This window comes from Kryptolebias marmoratus, linkage group LG8, assembly GCF_001649575.2.
Source record: "Kryptolebias marmoratus isolate JLee-2015 linkage group LG8, ASM164957v2, whole genome shotgun sequence".
Classification (NCBI taxonomy): Eukaryota; Metazoa; Chordata; class Actinopteri; order Cyprinodontiformes; family Rivulidae; genus Kryptolebias; species Kryptolebias marmoratus.
Genome location: NC_051437.1, coordinates 15,431,550 through 15,452,517, shown reverse-complemented (window position 1 = coordinate 15,452,517; position 20,968 = coordinate 15,431,550). Strand labels below are relative to the sequence as shown.

At 39.5% G+C, this 20,968-nt stretch overlaps 1 protein-coding gene across 3 annotated transcripts in view; it reads left to right on the top strand.

Moving 5' to 3' along the window:
• kcnd3 (potassium voltage-gated channel, Shal-related subfamily, member 3) overlaps positions 1 to 20,962 on the top strand; it is a 94,802-nt gene extending 73,840 nt beyond the window's left edge. For all 3 annotated transcript variants that reach the window (XM_017414960.3, XM_017414961.3, XM_017414962.3), the window contains 6 exons: positions 797 to 965; positions 12,736 to 12,837; positions 16,376 to 16,408; positions 16,506 to 16,598; positions 17,553 to 17,812; positions 19,489 to 20,962. In XM_017414960.3, coding sequence (XP_017270449.1) covers positions 797 to 965; positions 12,736 to 12,837; positions 16,376 to 16,408; positions 16,506 to 16,598; positions 17,553 to 17,812; positions 19,489 to 19,663 — 832 coding nt within the window. In that variant the 3' untranslated portion in view covers positions 19,664 to 20,962. The remainder of the gene's footprint in view (positions 1 to 796; positions 966 to 12,735; positions 12,838 to 16,375; positions 16,409 to 16,505; positions 16,599 to 17,552; positions 17,813 to 19,488) is intronic.
• Positions 20,963 to 20,968: the final 6 nt, after the last annotated feature.

The window sequence follows — 20,968 nt, the reverse complement described above, 5'->3', positions numbered from 1 at the left end:
TTTTTTTGATTGAATGACTTTCTTACAGCTCACTGTGAAACAAATGATTTGTCCTCCTGAACAATCAGTCTTTCTATAATTACTGCTCAGTGTTTGAAGACTGTTTGTTCCAGGTTTATTTGTTAGCTAACTTGTGTAGGCTCTAATAAATTCAGCTGAACCTTTTGCTTAAGAGGAAAACAAGAACAAATTACCTGCTCTTTTTTTCTCATGAATAAGAAATAACCACTATTAGAAATAAATTTAGCTTTTCCAACTGAACTCGTGCTCTTTTAGAATTGGATTTCTCCTCCTTTGTCTTTTCTTTTGTTGATACCTACATGCTGTGATTTCTTCCTTTTAGATTTCTTTTTCAACTTAATATAGGTATCGTAATTGTGTTGTCTGTCTTTGAGCTCAAGCAAAAGAAATTGCTTTTGACTTGCAAATATTTCCGACATAACTGGGATAAATGGCTTTTGGGAAATGTCCCTGCATGGCATTCAGTGTCCTCCTCGTTCTCCTCTCTAAAGGTTAATAGTATCTGGTCTTCATGAGCGAGTCAGTGGACGTAACTGTGGCGTTCAGTGACAGACACAGGTTGGTTACAGCCTCCCGTTTTTCTCTGAAGAGGGAGGGTAGGATAGTGTCAGATTTTATTCTGGTGGGGAGTGACACACGCAGAAAAAGGAAGCCTTAAACGGATATTGAAGAAAGTGACTTTGCAGCAAATTCAAATGATTAATGTGGCTGTGTGTGCCTCCGTAACAGGATACTTTTACTAAACATGTCCTTTCTTTGTCCCCCCGCCTCACAGGTACGGAGACATGGTTCCGAAGACGATTGCAGGGAAGATCTTTGGTTCCATCTGCTCTCTGAGTGGGGTGCTGGTAATTGCCCTCCCCGTCCCAGTCATCGTGTCCAACTTTAGTCGCATCTATCACCAGAACCAGAGAGCAGACAAGCGGCGGGCACAGAAGATGCAGGTGGGCACAGTTTAATTTCCCTTCAAATGGGCCTCAGAGGGTTTGACCTAAAGATGTCCAGCAGCAGGCGACTCCACATGGTTCAGGCTTTCCATGTGTTTAATATGTGTATGATAGAATTTTATATTTACTTTAAAAAGAAACCCATGGCACCTATCCTATCCAAGGAATATCGCCACTTTGAAGCACACTGCCTCCCTTGATCTGCACACTAAAGCCTTGACCTTCTTGCACTTCATAAGTCACTTTTTAAGGGGTACTTATCTCTAAAATCTTTAAATCTTTTTAAAAACCTAAATTAGTAAATCCTAAACCACTTTCTATAAGGAAAACATTAAACCAAACCAAAAGGAAGCTTTTAAGCCTTTATAGAAACATTTACCATGATACTTAAGTGAGAGACATCTGCACCCGTCTTTCATCACAGTTTCCCATGACTGTCAGAGATGACAAAAAGTCTAATGTGATGGGTTTTTTTACTATTCACAGAAAGGCCTATTATCATTAGCTTTATCAGAGGTTCCCTCTCTTCATAGCAGATTATTTTCCCTAAATGCTGCTGTTCTCAGGATTGATTTGAAGCAATCTGCAACCAGTTACAGTATCTAATCAGACCAGATTACACACTATTTGTAATTCCTAAAATAAGGTCTGGGTCTATCCCACAGCATCTTCATTCCACATTCATACCATCTCGGATGACTTTTTTCAACAAAAAGTGGCAACTTTGTTTTTTTTGTCTTTTTTTCTTTTAGACTGAATCCAAACATTTTACAGTAAAATCTAATTTGAATCACTCCTGTCCATCCTCTCAGTCACGTAGGGTTGGGCCGTACATTGATTGCCTTGGATTACACACCTTATGGCAAAACCCGTGGGAGATGGTAATGCTTGCAATTATTCATAAAAAGATTATCTACATTTGAAATTCTATTAACACCTAATAGAAAAGATAAACATGAGCCAAAGAGACTTTCCACCACCTGTGAAGTTGATTTGATTTCATCTATAACCCATGCCCTTTTTAAGGGATTTATTAACATTAATGAAGCCAACAGCTACACCTTTTAAAACCATGAAAATGGTCACAAAATCACAACGGACTGGAACATGTGAACAAAAATCCAACAGTTTCTGGGTTGCTTGAACACAAATCTGATTAAAACCACACAAACCTTGCCCTCAAAAGACAGACTTACTTTTTGTGTATTTAGGTCATCAGTATTAATGTTAAAGACAAAAACAATAAGATCTGGGATTACTTAGAAGCCTTAAAGCTGCAATAAAGAGCTTTTTTCTGTCCTACTTTGTCCATATTTGCCTAATTTTTCTTTTTGTTTTGGAACAACTCCTAATATGTAAAATACTGATCACCCACAACAGCATATTGTTTTAAAATCCACAAGTGTAATGATTTTATTACTTTAGTTTTATCTAAAACTTTAAGCTTAAATTATAAAAAAAACCCTGTTGAGGATGTTGATATGGTTGAAATCCAATGTGCCTAAATGCATTTACACACATTTTTAATGGGGTTAATAAAACTTGATGAAAGAACTGTGTGAGATGTAAGGATCCTGTTCTTTCTTGGGTAACTGCTGCATCCTTTAAACTTTAGAAACTTTTTTTTTGCCATATCTAAATGCCAAAGTGAACAGTAGCATCAGCTGGCTCACATATAAAACTGAACTGGTAATCATAAGTTGAGGGCAGGCCTGACAGTTTTTGTTCTCCTGAGATAGATTGTGTGTTTGCTCAAAGCTGGCAGACATACGCACGCTGACACATATTTTCAGAGTCCATTTCGCTCTCTCATCACTGTCTTTCACACCTCTCCTTGCAAGGCTTTTTTCACTCGCTTGGCCTTTTTCCTTTTTTCTCTTTACACTTCTTCCCTCATCTCTGCTCCTCTGCCTCTGTCCATTGCCACTTCCCCCTCCTTATCTCTATCTCTGTCTCACCTTTCCTGTGATTAATGCCATCCATCTCTGAGCATGTTCTCTGGTTGCAGTTTAAATCTGCTTAAAGTCCTGCAACTGTGCCCCAGTCTTAACTAACCGTAACCTTGTCTGCCGAGCGAGACTCTTTTTGTAACGTGGCCAAGTGTGCAGGGAGGAAAACGAGACAAAGAGGCCTCTGAAGGAGGATTGTAAAGTTGGAGGAAATAAACTGGATGGAAAACAAGTAGAAATGAGATGAGGAGAAATGATTGAGATAAAAGAGGTGAGGAGAGGTGACAAGAAAGGCCAGAGAGAAGGAGTGAGCAGAGGAAGAAGGCAGCAGGAGCGCAGAGTGGGGGTAGAGCTGGAGGCAATGTGTGTCCTGATGTTGTGTTCTTTCCTGAAATAGCTATCACCCAGATGAGGTGCTGGCTGGAAGGAAAGTGGACGTCTGTTTATGTGTGTATGTACATCTGTTGAGTACAAATCCTCATCCACATCTGTGCAAATGTACTTCCTGTTCTTTTAGTCTTGACCTTGCTCTGCCTCGCCTTCGCATGTTTTCTTTTTTTTAGCCACATTGTCCCGAAACACTTCTCGGTACCAGACTCCCACACCTTCTGAGGTATACCCACCAATGTTGTGCTGCAGCTTGACAGCGCCGGTCTCATTAACAGGTACCAAACGACTCTCTTCAGGCTCTTGAGCGTCTCCTTGGCTTGCCTGCAGTGAGGTCAGCGATTTGCTCGAGCACCAGGATATCCAAAAGATTGCTCTTCCCCCTTTCATAACACCATGACTAAATCACCTTATCATTGCCCTCATGATCATTTCATACCTGGATGCTTTGATCCTCAAAAGAGTTATTACGATGGCAAATGAAGGTTTAAGTGCCACGGATGATGATAGATTTGCAAATGTGATATTTTAGAGCATTTAGGAGATTCAATCTGTGCCATCTCTGGCTTTAATTATCCAGGATGATTAAGCGTTGCTTAGTATCTTGGCTTTGATTCCTGAGACAAGTGGAGTGTGTCCTAAATTTCATATTCTGTGTTTTTGGAAGAGGCTGTGGATTTTTTTTTACATTTTACATTCCAAGCTGCTTGTTGAAACAGCTTTTAAACCATGTTGTATTCTCATCAGGGTTAACACCAGTTTGACTGGTAGTTTGTCACTCAACCTTTTGCTCCTGATTCCAACATGAAAATATCACCCAGAATATTTTTCCTGAGCCTAAACTCTTCTGAATTTTCGTATCCCTCTGATTCGTTCATGACACTTTCATAACTGTGTTTGCAGATCTTGTTGCAATGAATGTTTAAATATTTCTTGTCACTGGTTAAACTGTAACAGATTTGCTGATGCTCTGAATAGCAGTCTTGTACGGGAAAATAGGTCAAAATCAATTTAAGTAGGTTCGGTCAGTAAGAAGGGAATACTGTCAAAAGTATCAATGGTATCACCTTGAATTCTCTCATCAAACACTTGCCTTTTTTTTCCCCAGGTCTTTTGTAAACTTTGAAAAACACCAAAAGCAAAGCAAATAATACATTTCAACGATTCAGGGTTGTGTAGGATGGAAGAACCAAAAGGAGCAGAGATAACTGGTTAATGTAGACAGCCTGTAATTCACAAAGATGACAAGTGCAAAAATCAAACAGCGCCTTAGATTGTCTCCACCTTGAGAGCATTTGTAAGTCTTTTGCAGCCTCTATTCAGACCTGATATGGTCAGTATGCTGGTAGAGCTATTTTTAACCAAAAATAGCCTTTAGAAATGGCATGTTGATTCTGTAACGCTATGAAATGTTTGTTCCAGGAATTATTTATTTCAGTAATTTACTTTGTTCTGTAATGTGAAAGAAATAGAAAATAATTATTGTGTATTAAACCTCTAATTAAAGAAATGAAGGGAAAAAACCCAATGGAAGCCTTTAAAATGCCCTAAAATTACAGAATTTTAGGCAGGCAGTAATTCTTTATACAAGGTATGATTTGAGAGATGTTCAAGTGAATCAAATAATGGAAATCACTCAACTTTGGCTCTTTGAAATGACCACACACACCAAAAAACTAAACCTTCTAACTCACTTTGTTTTTAGTGCTACTAGGAAAGGAGGATTACACGCTGTGGTGACCCCTGAAAAGGGAACGGGCGAAAGAAAAAGAAAGGAAAAAATATGTCATGAAAACAAGAGGTATATTAGACAAATAAACCTTACTTTGTAAGATTCATATGCTAGCACTGTGAGAGGAGCTTTTCAGCTTTCAAGTTTCTGTAGATATTAAATTCAAACAACAGAAGGTTTAACTGTGCCAACATTTTTGTCCTTATGTCATTTTAGTGTGATATTTTTTTGGAGCGTAGGCTGACAGACAAGTGTTTACCACACAAGAAAGGTGGTAACCTCAAGATATGATGGAACAATTATTATTGCTTTCTCTGCTTTTTCACTGCTAATGACAACTGTGATTTTTTTATGCTTCTCTAGAAGTGTGAATTACTCAAGCATGCCATAGTCTTCATTACTTTCCTCTACAGAGCACGTAGTGTTCTTTAATGCTCAATAACCTAAATGACTTATGACCTTCCTTGTCATTAAACCAACCATTTGCAAGTGTCTCTAGTCATTTACTGTAGCATAACGTCATTTGCTCAACATTTATTGCCAACAAGTGGTTATGTTTCGCTAAAAATCCATTCTGCCTTGGGTCATTTCTAAGAATAAGGCTATGTTCAACTGGGAGTAAAATAGGATAGTAATTTTAGATTGCCTTTTCACAATATTGAAATGACAAGTGGCGAACAGATAGGGCAAAAGGGAGGAGGAATTATTGAGGAGAGGATGTGAAATATTAGTCTCCTAGCATTTTCCAGCCTCCTCTCCATCTCGCTCCCATCCCCGTTTTTTTTTCCCCCCTCATCACACGCCTCCTGGCTTCTTTCTCACCCCCTGCTCACATCCATCTTCATTCAGGTCTAATTGTTAGCTGTGTGCTGAGCTCCCCTTACAATTAACCATCCATCTGGGTGGTGGTGAGGAGACAGCTCCCGATCCATCTCCCTGCACAGTGAAAAGCTACATGAGGATGCCACCAGTTGCTACATGAGGCAGTCTTGCCTCTACTCTCATTAAGCCTGCTGTGTGACATTTTTTTTTTTTCTGTACTGAAACAATCACATAATTGTGTGAATGTTGATTCAAATTTCAGACTATAGTGATGCTGTTTCTCTTTATTGACCTCCACCAAGGAGGTTTGTCTGTCTGTGCACAAGATTACTCAAAAAGTGATGAACAGAGTTTGATGAAACTTTCTGGAACCGTTGAGGTTATCACATAAAACAAGTTATTAAAATTTAGTAGTGATTGATCATGATTCAGCTCCTACAATGTTTTTATGACCCTATGGCCTAGGTGGAGGTTTGCGCTCTCAGTTCCTCAACATCAATAATGACATCACATGATGATGATGTCATCACTGATCATAATGATTACAGTTCTGCATCAAGGTCATTCAAGGTCAATGAATGGTAAAATCACCAGGTTTTCCAGTTCACAAGCATCACTTAATGGACTTTGCAAAAAACTTTTTAAAAAAAAACAGTTTTAGAATTTTAATTTAAAAAAATGAGCAAACAAGAACAAAACAAAACTATAGAAATTGCTGACTGATGAAATTTGCTAAAAACACTTAAACTGGGTTGTTAAAGCAAAACAAAGCAAAACACTGGCTAAAAACTAAAAGTAGCAAAAGGCTAGCTGAGAGCTAAATGTTGCAAAAGATTAGCTGAAAGCTCAAAGTAGCAAAACAAATAAAAAAGTTTAAAAAATAAGAATTACAAAAAAAAATAAAACAAAAACCAGTCATAGCACCATCTATCATCTTGAATCAGCATTCACATCATAAATCTATCTCCCCCTTCCTCGCTTTACTCACTTTAAAGCCATCTCACATTTTACTTTCCCTCAACAGGCTAAAACCAAAATCTGGGGATGACCTTTGTCTGAAAGGTTTTTTTGTTTGGTTTTTTTTGGCCTTCTAGAGAATCAATAGAAGTTGTCTGTGTTTTGCAAAAAGATAGACCAAAGAAGGGAGCCAGGGGGAACGTTGTTTTACCGAGGAGGGGGAGTCGATTTTGACGACAGGAAAAAAACAGCATCACAGGTGGCAACAGACAGAGACATACTTTTATCTACGAAAAGGAGCTAATCCGGGTTTAGAACATGCATTTTATCTCTGAGTGGTGTTAGTCTGAGGTTAAGCTGTCTTTACTACAGGCCAGGTGTGTGAGGACATGATTTCCTCACAATCAATTTTGCCATTGTCCAGACTTTCCTGCCTTCCACGCAGATGTCTTCTTAGTTTAACAGTCCATTTTGGCAAGTTTCTCGTTCCTTTTTCCTCTGGTCCTCATCTTGTTTGTCTCCCTGTCTCTTATTTATGTGACGTGTGTGTTATCCTACAGCAACGCACCTCAAAGGAAGTAACTGTGGCAGAAGTGTCAGCCTGTATGAAAGCAGCTCTTAAGATGAGTGGCAGCTGCCAAACAAAATAAACCTTCTCAATAGCTGTTTATGTGTGTGGGTGTGGAGGTGTGCTTCCTCGTCAGATTGTCTCTTCTTTCACTTGTTCGGTTCCAAGGCAGGCTGGAGGCAAAACCCAATCTGGTCTCAAAGCTCGATTGCTCCACTTTTCACTCAGCCAGATCCTATAAAGGCACTGCTGAAACTCACAAGGTGCCATGAATTTTTTAACTTTTACTTCTTTCCAACTTAAAAAAAAAACAGAAACAAACTTCTAACAAAACTTCCTGGCTGTGCTCAGAAGAGTATGGCATCAATTATGTACTGTTTTTTTTTAATCATTTGAGAATATGCCAGGTTAGATCCCTCAGCAGGCAGCAAATTGTGCTAAAGTGAAGCATTTGTGCTGGCTCTCATCCTATAGCTATAAGCTTTAAAGAGTGATGGATCCTAAATCATGGGAGGAGAAAGGAAAACAAAAAGGAATAAAAGCTGATTACATTTGTTTATTGTTGCTGAGTTTAGGGAAATGTTTAGACAAATGTGGCTGGCAATCCTGAGCGTCTCTGTTGGGATTGGTCAGCAGATGTTAGAGTAGTTAAACTGCTTTTTACAACATTGATTGATCTACATTTTAACTCACAATAAAGTCTTTTGTTAACAGCAGCTCTATACATAACATATCCTGTTAATGTGTTGCTGGGATAATTACAGTTTCATTTTCTGGTTTTGTGATGCAAAGTCTTCTCATAAATTCATCTAAAACTCAAGAAAAAACTAAAACAAGATCTGGGTCTGTATTCACAAGGGCTGCTCCTTTTCTCCTATCCTGTTTGTGGAGTTCCACAGTAATTAAAGCATTGTTCTGGTCTGTTACACTTTACTGGTCCATCTACGTTTCCAACCCTCACCTATGGTCATAAGATGTGGATCAGAATCAATACAAACAGCTGAAATGAGCTTCCTCTGTAGGGTGGCCTGGCTCAGCCTTAAAGATGAGGTAAGGAGCTCCATCATCCAGGAAGAGCTCCAAGTAGAGCTAATGTTTCTTCACATCAAAAGGAGTCAGCTGAAGTGGTTCTAATTAAAATGCCTCCTCAACACCTTCCTTTGATTTTCCAGGACCTTCCCAATGCAAGGAGACTGCAGGGCAGACACAGAACTTGCTCTCTGGCCTGGGAACATCTTGGGAGCCCCCAAGAGGAGCTGTAGACTGTGGCTGGGGAAAAGGATGTCTGCGTTTCCCTCTTAAGCCTATTATCTCTGTGTCCTGACTACAGATAAGTGGCAAAAATGGATTGGTCAGGAAGGTTGTTCAGGTCTACCATAAGGTTGACTTTATTGGGGGTTTTATGGAAGTTAAAAATGAATATGGGACTTGCTCAGCATGCTAAAAGCATGTTGAGTTGTAAAGTCCTCAGAATCCATCAGATTCCACTACTTTCCGAAATGAGAAAATGTGCATAATATCAAACTTAGAATGTGAAAAATTAGGCTAAGGGTTATCTCAATATTGAGGGGTGGTAAAAACATTTGGCCTGCACACAGTCATAAAATGGTGGACTTTTTTTATAACTGTGTGTAAATGTACCTGGCTCTGTTTAGAGGCTAGTGCTGTCATTACTCTTCAACAACATCCACTCTGTCATTGGTTTAAAAAGTGAAACACAAGGTTGTTTACTTGGAGCCCAGCTGGTGCACAGCCCACCAGCTGGGGTCTAATCAAATACAAAAGCTGACGTGGCCCTCCAGGCAAAAAGGAAGAAGAAAATAAGATTTCTTTTTCTTTTTTTTTTTTTTTTTTTTACCTTAAAATATTTTTCTCTTTTTTTACAGTTTCTAAAAAAACAATTAAAGACATGTCGACAACTTAAATTTGACCTCAAAAGGGATATGTGGTTTTAGCTGTGACTGTACTTCATCCTTTCGAGGAGAAATTTTCCATCAAAAAGTAGCTTTCTGTAAAACCTCTTCCTGTGACAGAAAACCAGCTCTAGCTCTTTGGGGTTTTTTTTGTTTGGTTGGTTGTTTTTCACAATTTTTAAATGGAACTGAGCACATATGTTGTTTTCATATTTTATTTTTCATGAAGGGATTCTTGCTTCTTGATCTCCATTTTAAAGGAGACAGCTCCTAAATTTGCTTTTAGAAAGTAGTGCCTCAGTAAGTTTGTGTTGATGAGACTGATAAGACCCATATAATGAATGACACAGCCTCTTAAGGAATGATGCATTTAAGCATACAAGAACTGTACATTTTGAAATCTACCAAAAAAAGCACACTTTTGAGTTGCTCTTAGTCATCCAGTCATTGATAGCTGTGGTGTTGTTTAATGCTAAACATTAGCTCTCACATTTTCCTCTGATTATGTCAAATTAAATTTGGAAATTTGAAAAGATGTCTCAGATTCTTTGGCAGTTTGAGCCTCTGAGTATTTTTTTGTCTCTGAATGGGGGGATATTTGGCATCTGCGGGATTGTTTGTTCTTCTGTCTGCAGCAAACACAAGATAAAGACATTTGGGCCATTTTAATCTTCCACTTGACAATCTCTAAATGTGTGGGTGTTAATGAAACTCTTTGTGCTAATGGTGATGCTCTAGCAGCAATTCTGGCTCAGTCTGTTGTGTCGTGGTCACGCCTGTCCTCAGACATAAGTACCAGACCTAGCAGAGACGGTTCCAGTCTAGCATCTGCAATGTTACCTGTTACTGTGCTGCATGGCAACTATCGCCACCATCATTGTGTGCTGTTTGCACGCTGACCCCAGTGAGACAATCCTATTGGCTGAGCATAAAAGAAGGTTATATCAAAGTCCCGTGGGAATGCTGTGCCAGCACTAATGTTCGTAAAGTGTCACGGCATAAAGAGAGGGATAGAAACTTGTCAAGGAGAGTAAGAGGGGAGGCAAGATAATGACGGTCGAGAACAGGAGACGATGAACATTTTCAAGGATGTTGTTGTAGGTGTTTGCAGGCGTCTTCACATGCGCTTCTGTTTATCTGCCTTTCCTCACTTTAGATTACTAAATCACAGCAGGAGCTATCTGCAGGTCAGCAAACGTTACCACTATGTTTTAAATGAATTGTAACTGTGGGTGTAGGCTTGAATTACCATTAATTATCATATTCTTTTGCAGCAGGTGTTTCTGCTGGTACTTTACAGTATATGGTTTGAATGCGTGTGTGTGTGTAAATTCAACTTAACAAGGCGTGCATGCATAAGCACATCACAATAAGCAAACATACATTCACACCATCAATTATTCTGTCAGTATTGCATAAGTGGCAGCACGGCAGAGCAGTGGTTAGTGTCACCCCACAGCAAGGAGGTTGCAGGATCGCCTCCCAGCCTTTCTGTATGGAGTTTGCATGTTCTCCCCATGCATGCGTTGATTTTCTCTGAATACTCTGGTTTCCTCTCTCACTGAAAAACAAAACAAAACATGCATGTTAGGTTAATTGGTAATTCTAAATTGTCCCCAGGTGTTAGTGAGAGTGAGAATGGTGGTTTGTCTTATTTGCCTCTGTGTCCCTGTGATGGACTTGTGACCTGTCCTGTGACCCAAAAAAGAAAAAGTGGGTAAAAGAAAACAGATGGAAGGTGCTACATAAGCTCCTGTATAAATAGACTCTGTGTCTCACACAGCTCGCATCATATTTCTGCAATTTTTCATCAATGAATCTATCAGTTTTGGGTTTTTTTTATTCATAAAAAAACACACTTCTAAGTTTGACACCCAACCTTTGACTTTGATGGGAAAATGGGCTTTTACAATTTGAGTGACTCCAATTACCTTTTACCATTAAAGTGTCTATCCATGTAATTGAGAAGTTTACTGAGGCCAGCCTTTTTTAAACAAGCTTGTTTAAACACACTAACGTGAAGTCAGGGATGTTTTCAAACACTTTTGTGGACACATGATGGGAAAAATCTACTACAGTCTTCCACCTCCATTTATGTAGCACCTTCTAGTCTTGTTAACCACTTAAACCACTTTGACACAACAAGCCACTTTCACACACACACACTGATCAGGGGATTGGAGGCAACATGGGCATCAGAGTCTTGCATAAGGACACTTACATGGTGGAGGAAGGCTGGATTTGAACCATCAATACAGATGCATCCTTAATAGGGGTGGAACCAATGAGTGCAGACACAAATCCTTCACAATAGCTCTTGCAATGGACTTTGTAATTTGCTTCAAATTCTGTGAGTGAGGTGGAAACTTCGAAGTTGCTTGCTCGATGGTCCTCTGTGCCTAGCAGTGGCAGCTAGTAGCTAGAAATAGACATATTAGTCAGACAATTTTAATCGGCCAGTATTGGCTACTTTTAACCCTCCTGAAGCCCTCGTAACTGAAGAGAGGAAGAGAAGCACCTGATGCTTCAGGTCCATTTGACCCGAAGGCCACGGGAGGGTTAAAAATCGGCAATCAGCCATGCCTGTACATACCTAAATAACTAACAAGTAAGAAAATGAAGATGCAACAGCAGCTGCTAAAGACAGCAACCATTAGCTACCACTGGCTGTTTTTTACTTTTTCCTCCTCTAGGTGGAAACGTGCACACAGCTTTAATATAGTGTGGCTCTTGTCAACATTACTTTCCGCTTAAGCTTCATTGAAGTCGAAATACTTCTCAACACTGCCTTTCAATGCAGAAGGAAGTGTTTGTATGTCTTGTTTAGCCATAAACACACTCTCTTCTTGAAAGAACACAGAGAGACTTTAAAGTATTCTTTCTCCTTTTTGTTAATCTCTGTTGCTGACTGCTTTACACAAGAATTCGGATTGCTTGAGAGAAAGAAACAATACACTGCCCACTACAAACTAAAGCTGCATTTAGGTTGACATAGAGAGGCTGAGAGGAGGCAACAAATGCTTACATTTTTTATTTTCAAAACAGAAAACTGCTCACCGGCTCAAGCCATTGGAATTCTAATGTTTCCATTGATGTTATTCGCAGCATGACGCGTAGCAGCTTGATTTACACAGGATTTACCTGCTTCACTAAAAGCTGCCACTCGTACTGATTTCCAACCCAAAGACTGTGTTCTCGTACAGTAGCCATAAATAATTCACAAGTATATCTGGAGATCAGAGTGAATTTATCACAGGGGATCAGAGTGAATGCTTTAGTAGTGCATGTTTGAAGTGATCAATAGGATCACAACTGGAGCATCAGGCACGCTGAAGCTCAAATCAGAGCGATTTCGGAGATGATACCCAATCATCCCGATTCAGGATGGGGTTGAGACCCTAGGTAACGTGATTTTTTTCTGCTCTTATTTCCTTTGCAGAAAGCCCGCTTGGCCAGGATACGACTATCCAAGACGGGGAGCTCGAATGCCTTCCTCCACAGCAAGCGCAACGGTCTGTTCAACGAAGCTCTTGAGCTCACGGTGAGACTCGCCTTAGTGATTTATTATGTTGCCGAAAACCCGGCCACACGGGGCTTACTTAAATGTATTCATATTTTAACTAATGACACCTAAAGCCTGACCTGTGATCTAACTGGATTCCTAGATGCAGGCCTCACTCGTCTGTTCATTAATTATCCCAGCATCCCATCAGAGCAACTAACTGTGCTCTCATTTGGTAAGCGGCACATTTAATGTGAGCATCTCTGAGCCCAGCTGCCCAGCTGAGGAACACGCTTCAGGCGATGCAGCAAGAAATGTAAACACAACACAAGGATGTTCCTTGCCTCACCAAAAATCTTGCCGTTTCCAAGCACTATAGTGGCCCCCGGGGCGTACACAGCACAAAAACAAGTGTTTGTTCCTCCTTTTCGCTCACTCTTCAGTTGTCTTCATTGCAGTATCTCTCTTGTGCAGCAGGGGTGAGGACATGATCAGAATGACCTCAGTAGGACTCAAGCTGTGACTGAATAATGCAACAAATTTATAGCAACGCCTGAGGAGACCGTTAACTTAGAAGAAATGCAGTGGAGTTTGGATGCACACAATATGTTAATGATTTTATTATTTGTAAGCAAGAGTTCATGGTTACAGCTTTACAGTAATACTAATAAATAAAGTTGCTTTATTTCAGGTGTTATTGAAGCCTACAAGCATATATTAGATTATTTAGTGACTCTAAATTGACCCTAAGTGTGACTGTGTGTATGTGGGGGGAGGGGGAGGGGGGTAGTGAAGGTTGTTGGTCTCTGTCGTGGACCGAGTTGAAAACAGGAGGAGTCAAAGTAATTATTAGAAAAACAGGGCTTTTATTTTAACTTAAAAAAATTATTTTTCCCAAACTAAATACTGAGCTAATAAAAAGGTCAAAGAAACAACAACTGAACTCAGCTGACACAAATGTGAACAAACTAACTGTACCAACAAACAGAACTGACTCTCCCAAATGACACACAAGGGTACATATACTGGCTGATCAGACCATTACAAACAATAGGGATACCTAAACACAATACAATCACTAACTACAAACAAACAACACACTACAGTTAAGTTTGTTAATAAACTAAACACCAAAGAAGGAAATCAAAAATATTACACTTTAAATTCAAATATTAAATTAAATTCAAAAACTTATTTAAACAAAGCAAATTCAAGTTTCCCCTCCCCAGCAGGAATTAGTGGTGCAGTCCAATTATCCCCTGTGCTTTTAGGTGTGCTACGCCCTGGCCACCATCTTTTGTCGGGTAACTCCCAGGAACCACGTCAGGTGAGAAAAAATAAGTACAAACCAAAGATAAGCATGAGTTGATAAAAATACAAGTAACTAAATGTGCACGCTTACAAATAGAACTAATGTATTTAAATCAACATTTTCTTACAAATTAAAGTTTCAATGTGTTTAATGAATAAATTAGGGTGCACGACTTTAGTGGAGTATGGCCATGGGTTTGGCCATCAGAGTCTCATTTGTCTTTATGTGTGGTCCTGTGACCCTGTGGTGGACTCATGACCTGTTCAGAGTGAACCCTGCCTCTTGACCCATGACTGATTTTAAGGAACATAAAAGTTTTAAACAAAGATTGTTATTTTTATTACTTTTTAAATACTTAGAAACAATACTCTATGTAGGTTATCAACTGGTAGTCTCAAAAAATTTTTATGACCCTTTATCTCCTGACATTTATGGAGTTTTAAAGACTAAATTCACTGTCTTATAAATGATACTGTAGTTAGAGACTATTATTAGCTGTTGTGGGGATGGCATCGTTTTACTACCAAACCAATCACAGGAGCAAAAACAAGTGCTGCTGGGACAGAAGTCCAGACTTTATAGATCAATATTTTAAAATTTCCCATCATTAAACCCACTGACAGGAAAAAGTCTACGTGAAACATCATGTTACAGTTTGATGTTCTGCTGGAAAATCCTGGGCTCTTGATATCATGTGGATGTTAATTCATCACCTACTGCGCAGCTAAAAATTGTGGCACCTCCAGTTGGTACATTTTCACCGCTACCACCATCAAACCACAAAACTGCTAAAGTGAAGGCTAAAGATCTGTAGCTGGCCCACCTTTCAGCTCCAAGGATCTGCAGCTAATGTCTCTGTGCCAAGACTTCCCTCTGAAGTTACGTCTTCAAGCTCCGGCTCTGTAGTCTGGGCAGCATGAGGGCGGCCCGCACAATATTAGACAGATGGCTTTAATGTTGTCAGTGTGTGAAAGTTTAATAAATGTTAATTGCTGTCAAATGTTTAATTGTAAGGAGGGTTTTTACTAACAGTATGCTCAGCGCCACGCAGCGCGACACATTGTGTTTTGTCACCCGGCAGATCAAGCTGTTTCCACTCGGCAGTATGGTGGCCACCTGGGTAGCGAGCCACAGCCGCCTCCAGATAGACTGCTGATATGGGCCTGTAGTCACATGTATGGAGAGGGACATAAATAGCTCAGCCTTAAACACCTGTGTTGTACTGCTGTTTTAGCTACAGATAAGCAACCAGAACACAGGTGAGCAGAGAAAAACTGAGTCATCATTGCCAGAATGTACCGCCTCAGCAAAGAAGCCGCTGCTTTCAACACCAGCCGCGTGCTTTAGTAAAAAGAAAACTGCTACTACAATTCTTCCAAACATGGCATTTTGCTTGCCTCTCAGCGCTGCTGTCGAGTATACAGGATGAGAGTAGTATTTTTAGGCTTTTTCTTTTCTATAAACAACTCAAAGGTTCTTCTGAGGAAGAATGATGCAATCTGTTGAAAGTTTTTACTGAAACCAACTTACTGCTGTAATTCTGACAAGAACACTAATATTGACCTGCAGCAGACTGACGATATGGAAGGCATTCATTTCAAATCGCTTTCAAAGCTTGTGTTTCTAATGATATTGTTTTATTTTTTACACAGAAGAAATGCTTCCACCAACTTTTGGTTTGTCCTCGTGATAAAACTGTATAGACAGTTTTGACTAATCAGACATGTCTGCTATGAATACAATCAAATACTTTTCTGGATACTTTTTCCTCACCTCCTCCTCATCATCATCATCAGTTTCTCTGACTCACTTCAGCACTGCCCAGAAATTATTCCAAACCACCGCAGATTTAGAAGTAGCACCCACCGGTTTAGGCAACGTTACACACAAAAAATGCACACAGAAACGTCAGTGCAAGGTGTAAAGGATACGGAATATGGTAAACAAGTCATTAGCAAGTTGCCTTAAGCGAGTTTTTGCAACAGCAAACAAGCAGGCAAAATGTCACAATGGAAATTTTTTTTATATGAACTGTATACTGAATATCTATTCGATGCAAGCTATGCTAGAAGTCTGCCTCCCCAGAGAGATCAGTGCACCAGCTCCACTGATGTTAGGAGAAATGCTTCTCCGGGTTGGAATAGTAAATATTTCCCCATGTCTGCCTGGCATGACTGCAGCCTCTGACGGCTGTCTGTTCTCAGCCCTGAACACGAGTAAAACTCCACCTGTCTGCTCTCCTTTTGTCTCCCTCTCCAACTCAAGCAACTTCCATACAAGATGAACCTTTCCAACCAGGTACTGAAACAGCTGTTGGCAGCACGCCTCCCACATCACATGAGTGCCTTCCTGAGTGAGAGTGCAGGGTAACATTCGTTTTGTGTGTTCGTTTCAGGGTAACACTGAGGAGGAGAAATGCTTAAGCAAATCTACGTCTCTAATAGAGAGCCAGCATCACCACCTGCTGCACTGTCTGGAGAAAACCACTGTGAGTGCACACAGGTTTAAACTTCATCTTCAAGTACCCTTTGGGATCTGCTTTTTCCTTAGTCTTTCATAAACCCCACTAAATTTGAACTGTGTGGATGTGAAGATTGCTTTGAAATATCACTATAGGTCTTTTTGTTCAGAGTGTTTTTTTGTATTTTATTTAGTCTTTTTTTGCTCTCCACCAACTCTTCATACATCTTTGTATATTTATCACAATAACTGACCCCTTTTATAGCAATGTATTACTTCTACAGAAGTATCGATTACGACTGCTTTCATGAAGCCTGACTTTGGAGTCATTGTTGTATTTTATTTATTTATACAACCTAGAACAGAAAATGCACACATATTGAAAGGAGTTACGAATCTTGGAACTAAGGCTGTAAAATTATAGGATATAAAAAGCTCTACACATTGTCTTTAAATCTAAAAGATTTAAGTATTATATTAAATCTTGTGTTATCTGTTGGCACTCAGAGTATGTGATGGGGATGACTCTCAGCTACTGCCAATCCACATTTTAGCTCAAAATCTGTAAACCTGACTAGGTTATGGCACAGTAAGAGTCTCAAATGTCTACTCTGAGTGTTACTCTCAAAATACTCTTTAACATCTTAAAAAATAGCCAATAATTATTACTGTTCTCCAGTAAAACTAATACTGCAGCCTACGCCATTGGGATTTTTTTTTTTTTTTTTGTTATTTAGAGGTTGTGTTTAGCTCCAGACTCTTTAAACTCAAAACTCAAGAACAACAACAACAAAAAATCTTAATGGCCCCAAAACCCGGCTGTAGTTTGTGAAAGAAGAATAAATAAAACGATGATCATAATTAGCAGAAAGATGGCCTTTAAAATAGTGGCGCCCCACACTTTCTAATGATAAACATTTTTTTGCTCTTGAGTATATTTTGCTGACAATCCCCGCTCTGTGTCCTTTCCCTTGTTTTTTAGAACCATGAGTTTGTAGACGAACAGTATTATCAGCAGAGCTATTTGGAGGCGGGGCTGCAGAATTACCCGTCCCAAAGCCCCTCCCTTTCCAGCCAGGATGGCGTGACGGGGACGTGCTGCACCCGTCGAAGCAAGAAGCGGCACACACCTTTACCTAACGCCAGCGCTCCAGCACACATGCAGCCTTTGACACACACGCACACACACCAACAAGGTCTGCAGGAGCTCAGCACCATCCACATCCAGCCCCTCAGCACCAGGTAACATCAGAGTACCTCACAGATACGCTTCCTCTGGACTCTAAAAAGGGTGGTCAGAAATGTTTTTTCTTGTCTGGTGTTTTCACTGTTTGTTTTTGATGTGTTCTGTTTGTGGCACAACTTCATGTGTAATTTTTAAACGTAATCACTGCGTTTTAATGGATAGGAAATTAACAGCTCCCTACCATGCCATACCATTAACCTAATTACCCACTATGTAACTAATGGCAAATGACAGGTGGTAAATTTACTCTCAAAAAGCTCTCATTATAAATTGCAATATGTCATTTTGAGAAGAGTTGTTTAGAGCTGAACCAGACTTTAATTCATGTAGTTTTATTTTGTGTTCTTGGCTGCTTGGGCCATTTAAACTGCGGCATAAACCAAACTGTTTCAAAGTTTGCAAGCTGTTTATAATTTCATACGTTTCTTTAAATACATCTAAAACGCCATCATATTTCAGATAAATGTAGAGACGAATGTGGTTATTTAACATGGCATATAGTTTTGTACAAATATAATACTTTGTAGTTCATTAAATAATCAGATATTTCAAATTTGAGAAAAACAAGTTGGGTTTGGTCTTAGTTTTATTTTTTACAAAAACAAGATAAGATAGAAAAAAGCCAAAGATAAGATAAATTTCTCAGAGGACACCAGGAAAAGAGGCTGGTGATGTTGAAGAGGTAGAAGAGGTTACAAATTGTGTATAAAAGTCACTCAGAATGAGTTCAACCCAATCAAGGGAATTTAAGACCATCGTTACCTTTTACGAGAAATACCCAATGATTGCACCAAGAACAAACTGTGTGGTGGTCTGTGAGGTCAAAAGGGAGAAGAGTTATTTCAAGCAAATAAAGAGCGTCTTGCGTTGTTTTATTAATGAGTTTGCCACTAAAAGAACACTGAATATAAACAGTGACTTATGGACGGGCAGAAAGGACATTTTCTATGGCAGGGGTGGGCTTCATGTGACATGAAGTGCAGCAGAACCGAATAAAGAAGTAAAATATCATCCATATGAATAACAATTAAAGTTATTATTCTGATAAACTTCGGATTTAAATCTGCTAAAAATGTTTTGGACAGACTTGAGGCAAAGAGCGGAAGCTAGTTAGTCAAACCAAATGTTTTATTTATTTTTTTTTTGTCATCTATTTTCTTCTTTCTTTATTTATTTTGGTCTACTTTAAGAACAGCCTTATAATGTTTGTGTAGTAGTACAAAAAAAAAACAATGAGCTAACATAAACCAATCACAAACATTGAAAAAAATCACCTAGCAATGTCAATTGTTCAAAATTGTTTTAATTAACTAGTATAAAACATAAATAAAATGACAAAGTCTTAAAAAATATTTATTAGTAAATTTTCCACAAATTTCACACTTTCAGTTCAGTTTCTGATTTCTCTAATTGGCACTATTCCTTTAACTTTCAGGTCCTGTTCTAAATGGTTCAGACTAATTTGTGAGCAGATCTGCAAAGATGGCTGTTCAAGTGAATAACAATCATTGCTGAAATCAGCTCAAATAAAGCTTTTAACTTTCCCTCAATCACAGCTGGTTTGAGACAAAAGCCATTTCCCCTGAGGCTTTGCTCCTCTCTTAGCAAAAAAAAAATAAAAAATTTCTCTGGGATTATCCTAATCCGCGATTTGCTATCATTTCTCCTGCAGCCGCTCCAGCCTAAACATGCGCATAGATGAGCCAGCTCCTCTGAACTGCCAGAGCAGCCAGATCACGACAGCAATCATCAGCATTCCCACGCCGCCAGTGACAACTCCGGAGGGCGACGCCCATCTGCCCGCCGGCCCCACCCACCAAAACGTTGTGAAGGTGTCCGCACTGTGAGGACTAAGACTGCAGGCAGGCATGTCACACAAAAAGACAGATAAAGACTCACTGAGACCGAACAAGGGACAGAGGAGGACTGAGAATGCTGGAGGAGGAGGTGGGGGGCCCTTTCAGAGACCTTGTCTGGCCCTGGTGGAGCCTGCCCTCTGCTGGTCACACGCTGTATTGGCATGGACTCCCTGTGCACATAAAAGATGGCTTTTAGATACAGGATCTTTATGTTAGTGGTCGGCAAACGTGTGTGTTTGTATTTGAGTGTGTGAGTGAACATGCATGGAGGATGAATAAGGAGCCATTTAGGATGAGGAGTTGCTTAAGCGTGTGCCTCCAAGAGTCTGAGGTAAGTTCCTAGAATAAGTCGTGTTACTGTGCACAAAGCACCTTTTTATCATTTATGGCTGAGTTTTGCTCCTATTTTAGCAGGAAACATGAGGAAAACAAAGAAAAACTCAATGGGAAAGACAAAAATGCAATCAAATTTGTTCCTTTTTATTTAAGACTTGTGACACTCCAGTCCACTTACCTCCTGATAGATAAATATGCCACCAATTCTTTTTAGGTCCAATATTATAATTGAGTATAAAATCTGAGGAAACATGAACTGAGGTAGGTGTCTGTGATGGCATTACCAATAAGTTTCATATTTGTGAATGAATATTTGTGAGTTTTAGATAGAGAAAGTGTTACGTTTTTGAAAGGAGGTGTGTGTGTGTATGTGTGTGTGTGTGTGTGTGTGTGTGTGTGTGTGTGTGCTGTCCTCTCAGTTGAACTTGTGTTTCAGATCTTCTGGAAGTCTCTTTGGCTCAGTATGTGATATATACGACTAGCTGTCTACTCCGAAAGGGTTCATTGCACTTATTTCTGTCCAAAATTCTCAGCTACAAGACTTCTACACAATTTGTGCCTATTTTGCCAGACTTTTAAAAAATTATTAGTTTTTCTTTTTAATAATCATTTGGATTTCTTCTTTAGTTTTCTTTTGTCCCTTACAGCCCAGTGGGAGTTAAATAACTTCTTTTACACAGAAAGGAAAAAAAAAGAAAGTTAATTTTGAATTTCTAACCTCCACAATCAAAAGCACAAGACCTTAGCTGAGAATTTCTGACACAAATCAGCCCTGAGCTTGCGAACTTTGTGAATATTGTTAATAGAATATTTTGTAATATTTGACCATCGTTTGGCAGAACCAGTGAAGCCGTCCTCTTGTTCTCACGCCCTTCCTCACTCTCCTCTTTCTCGTCGTCGTCCTGTTGTATCCCTGAGTTCTGTGTGAACAAAGGTATGCTTTCTGCAGTCTTTATA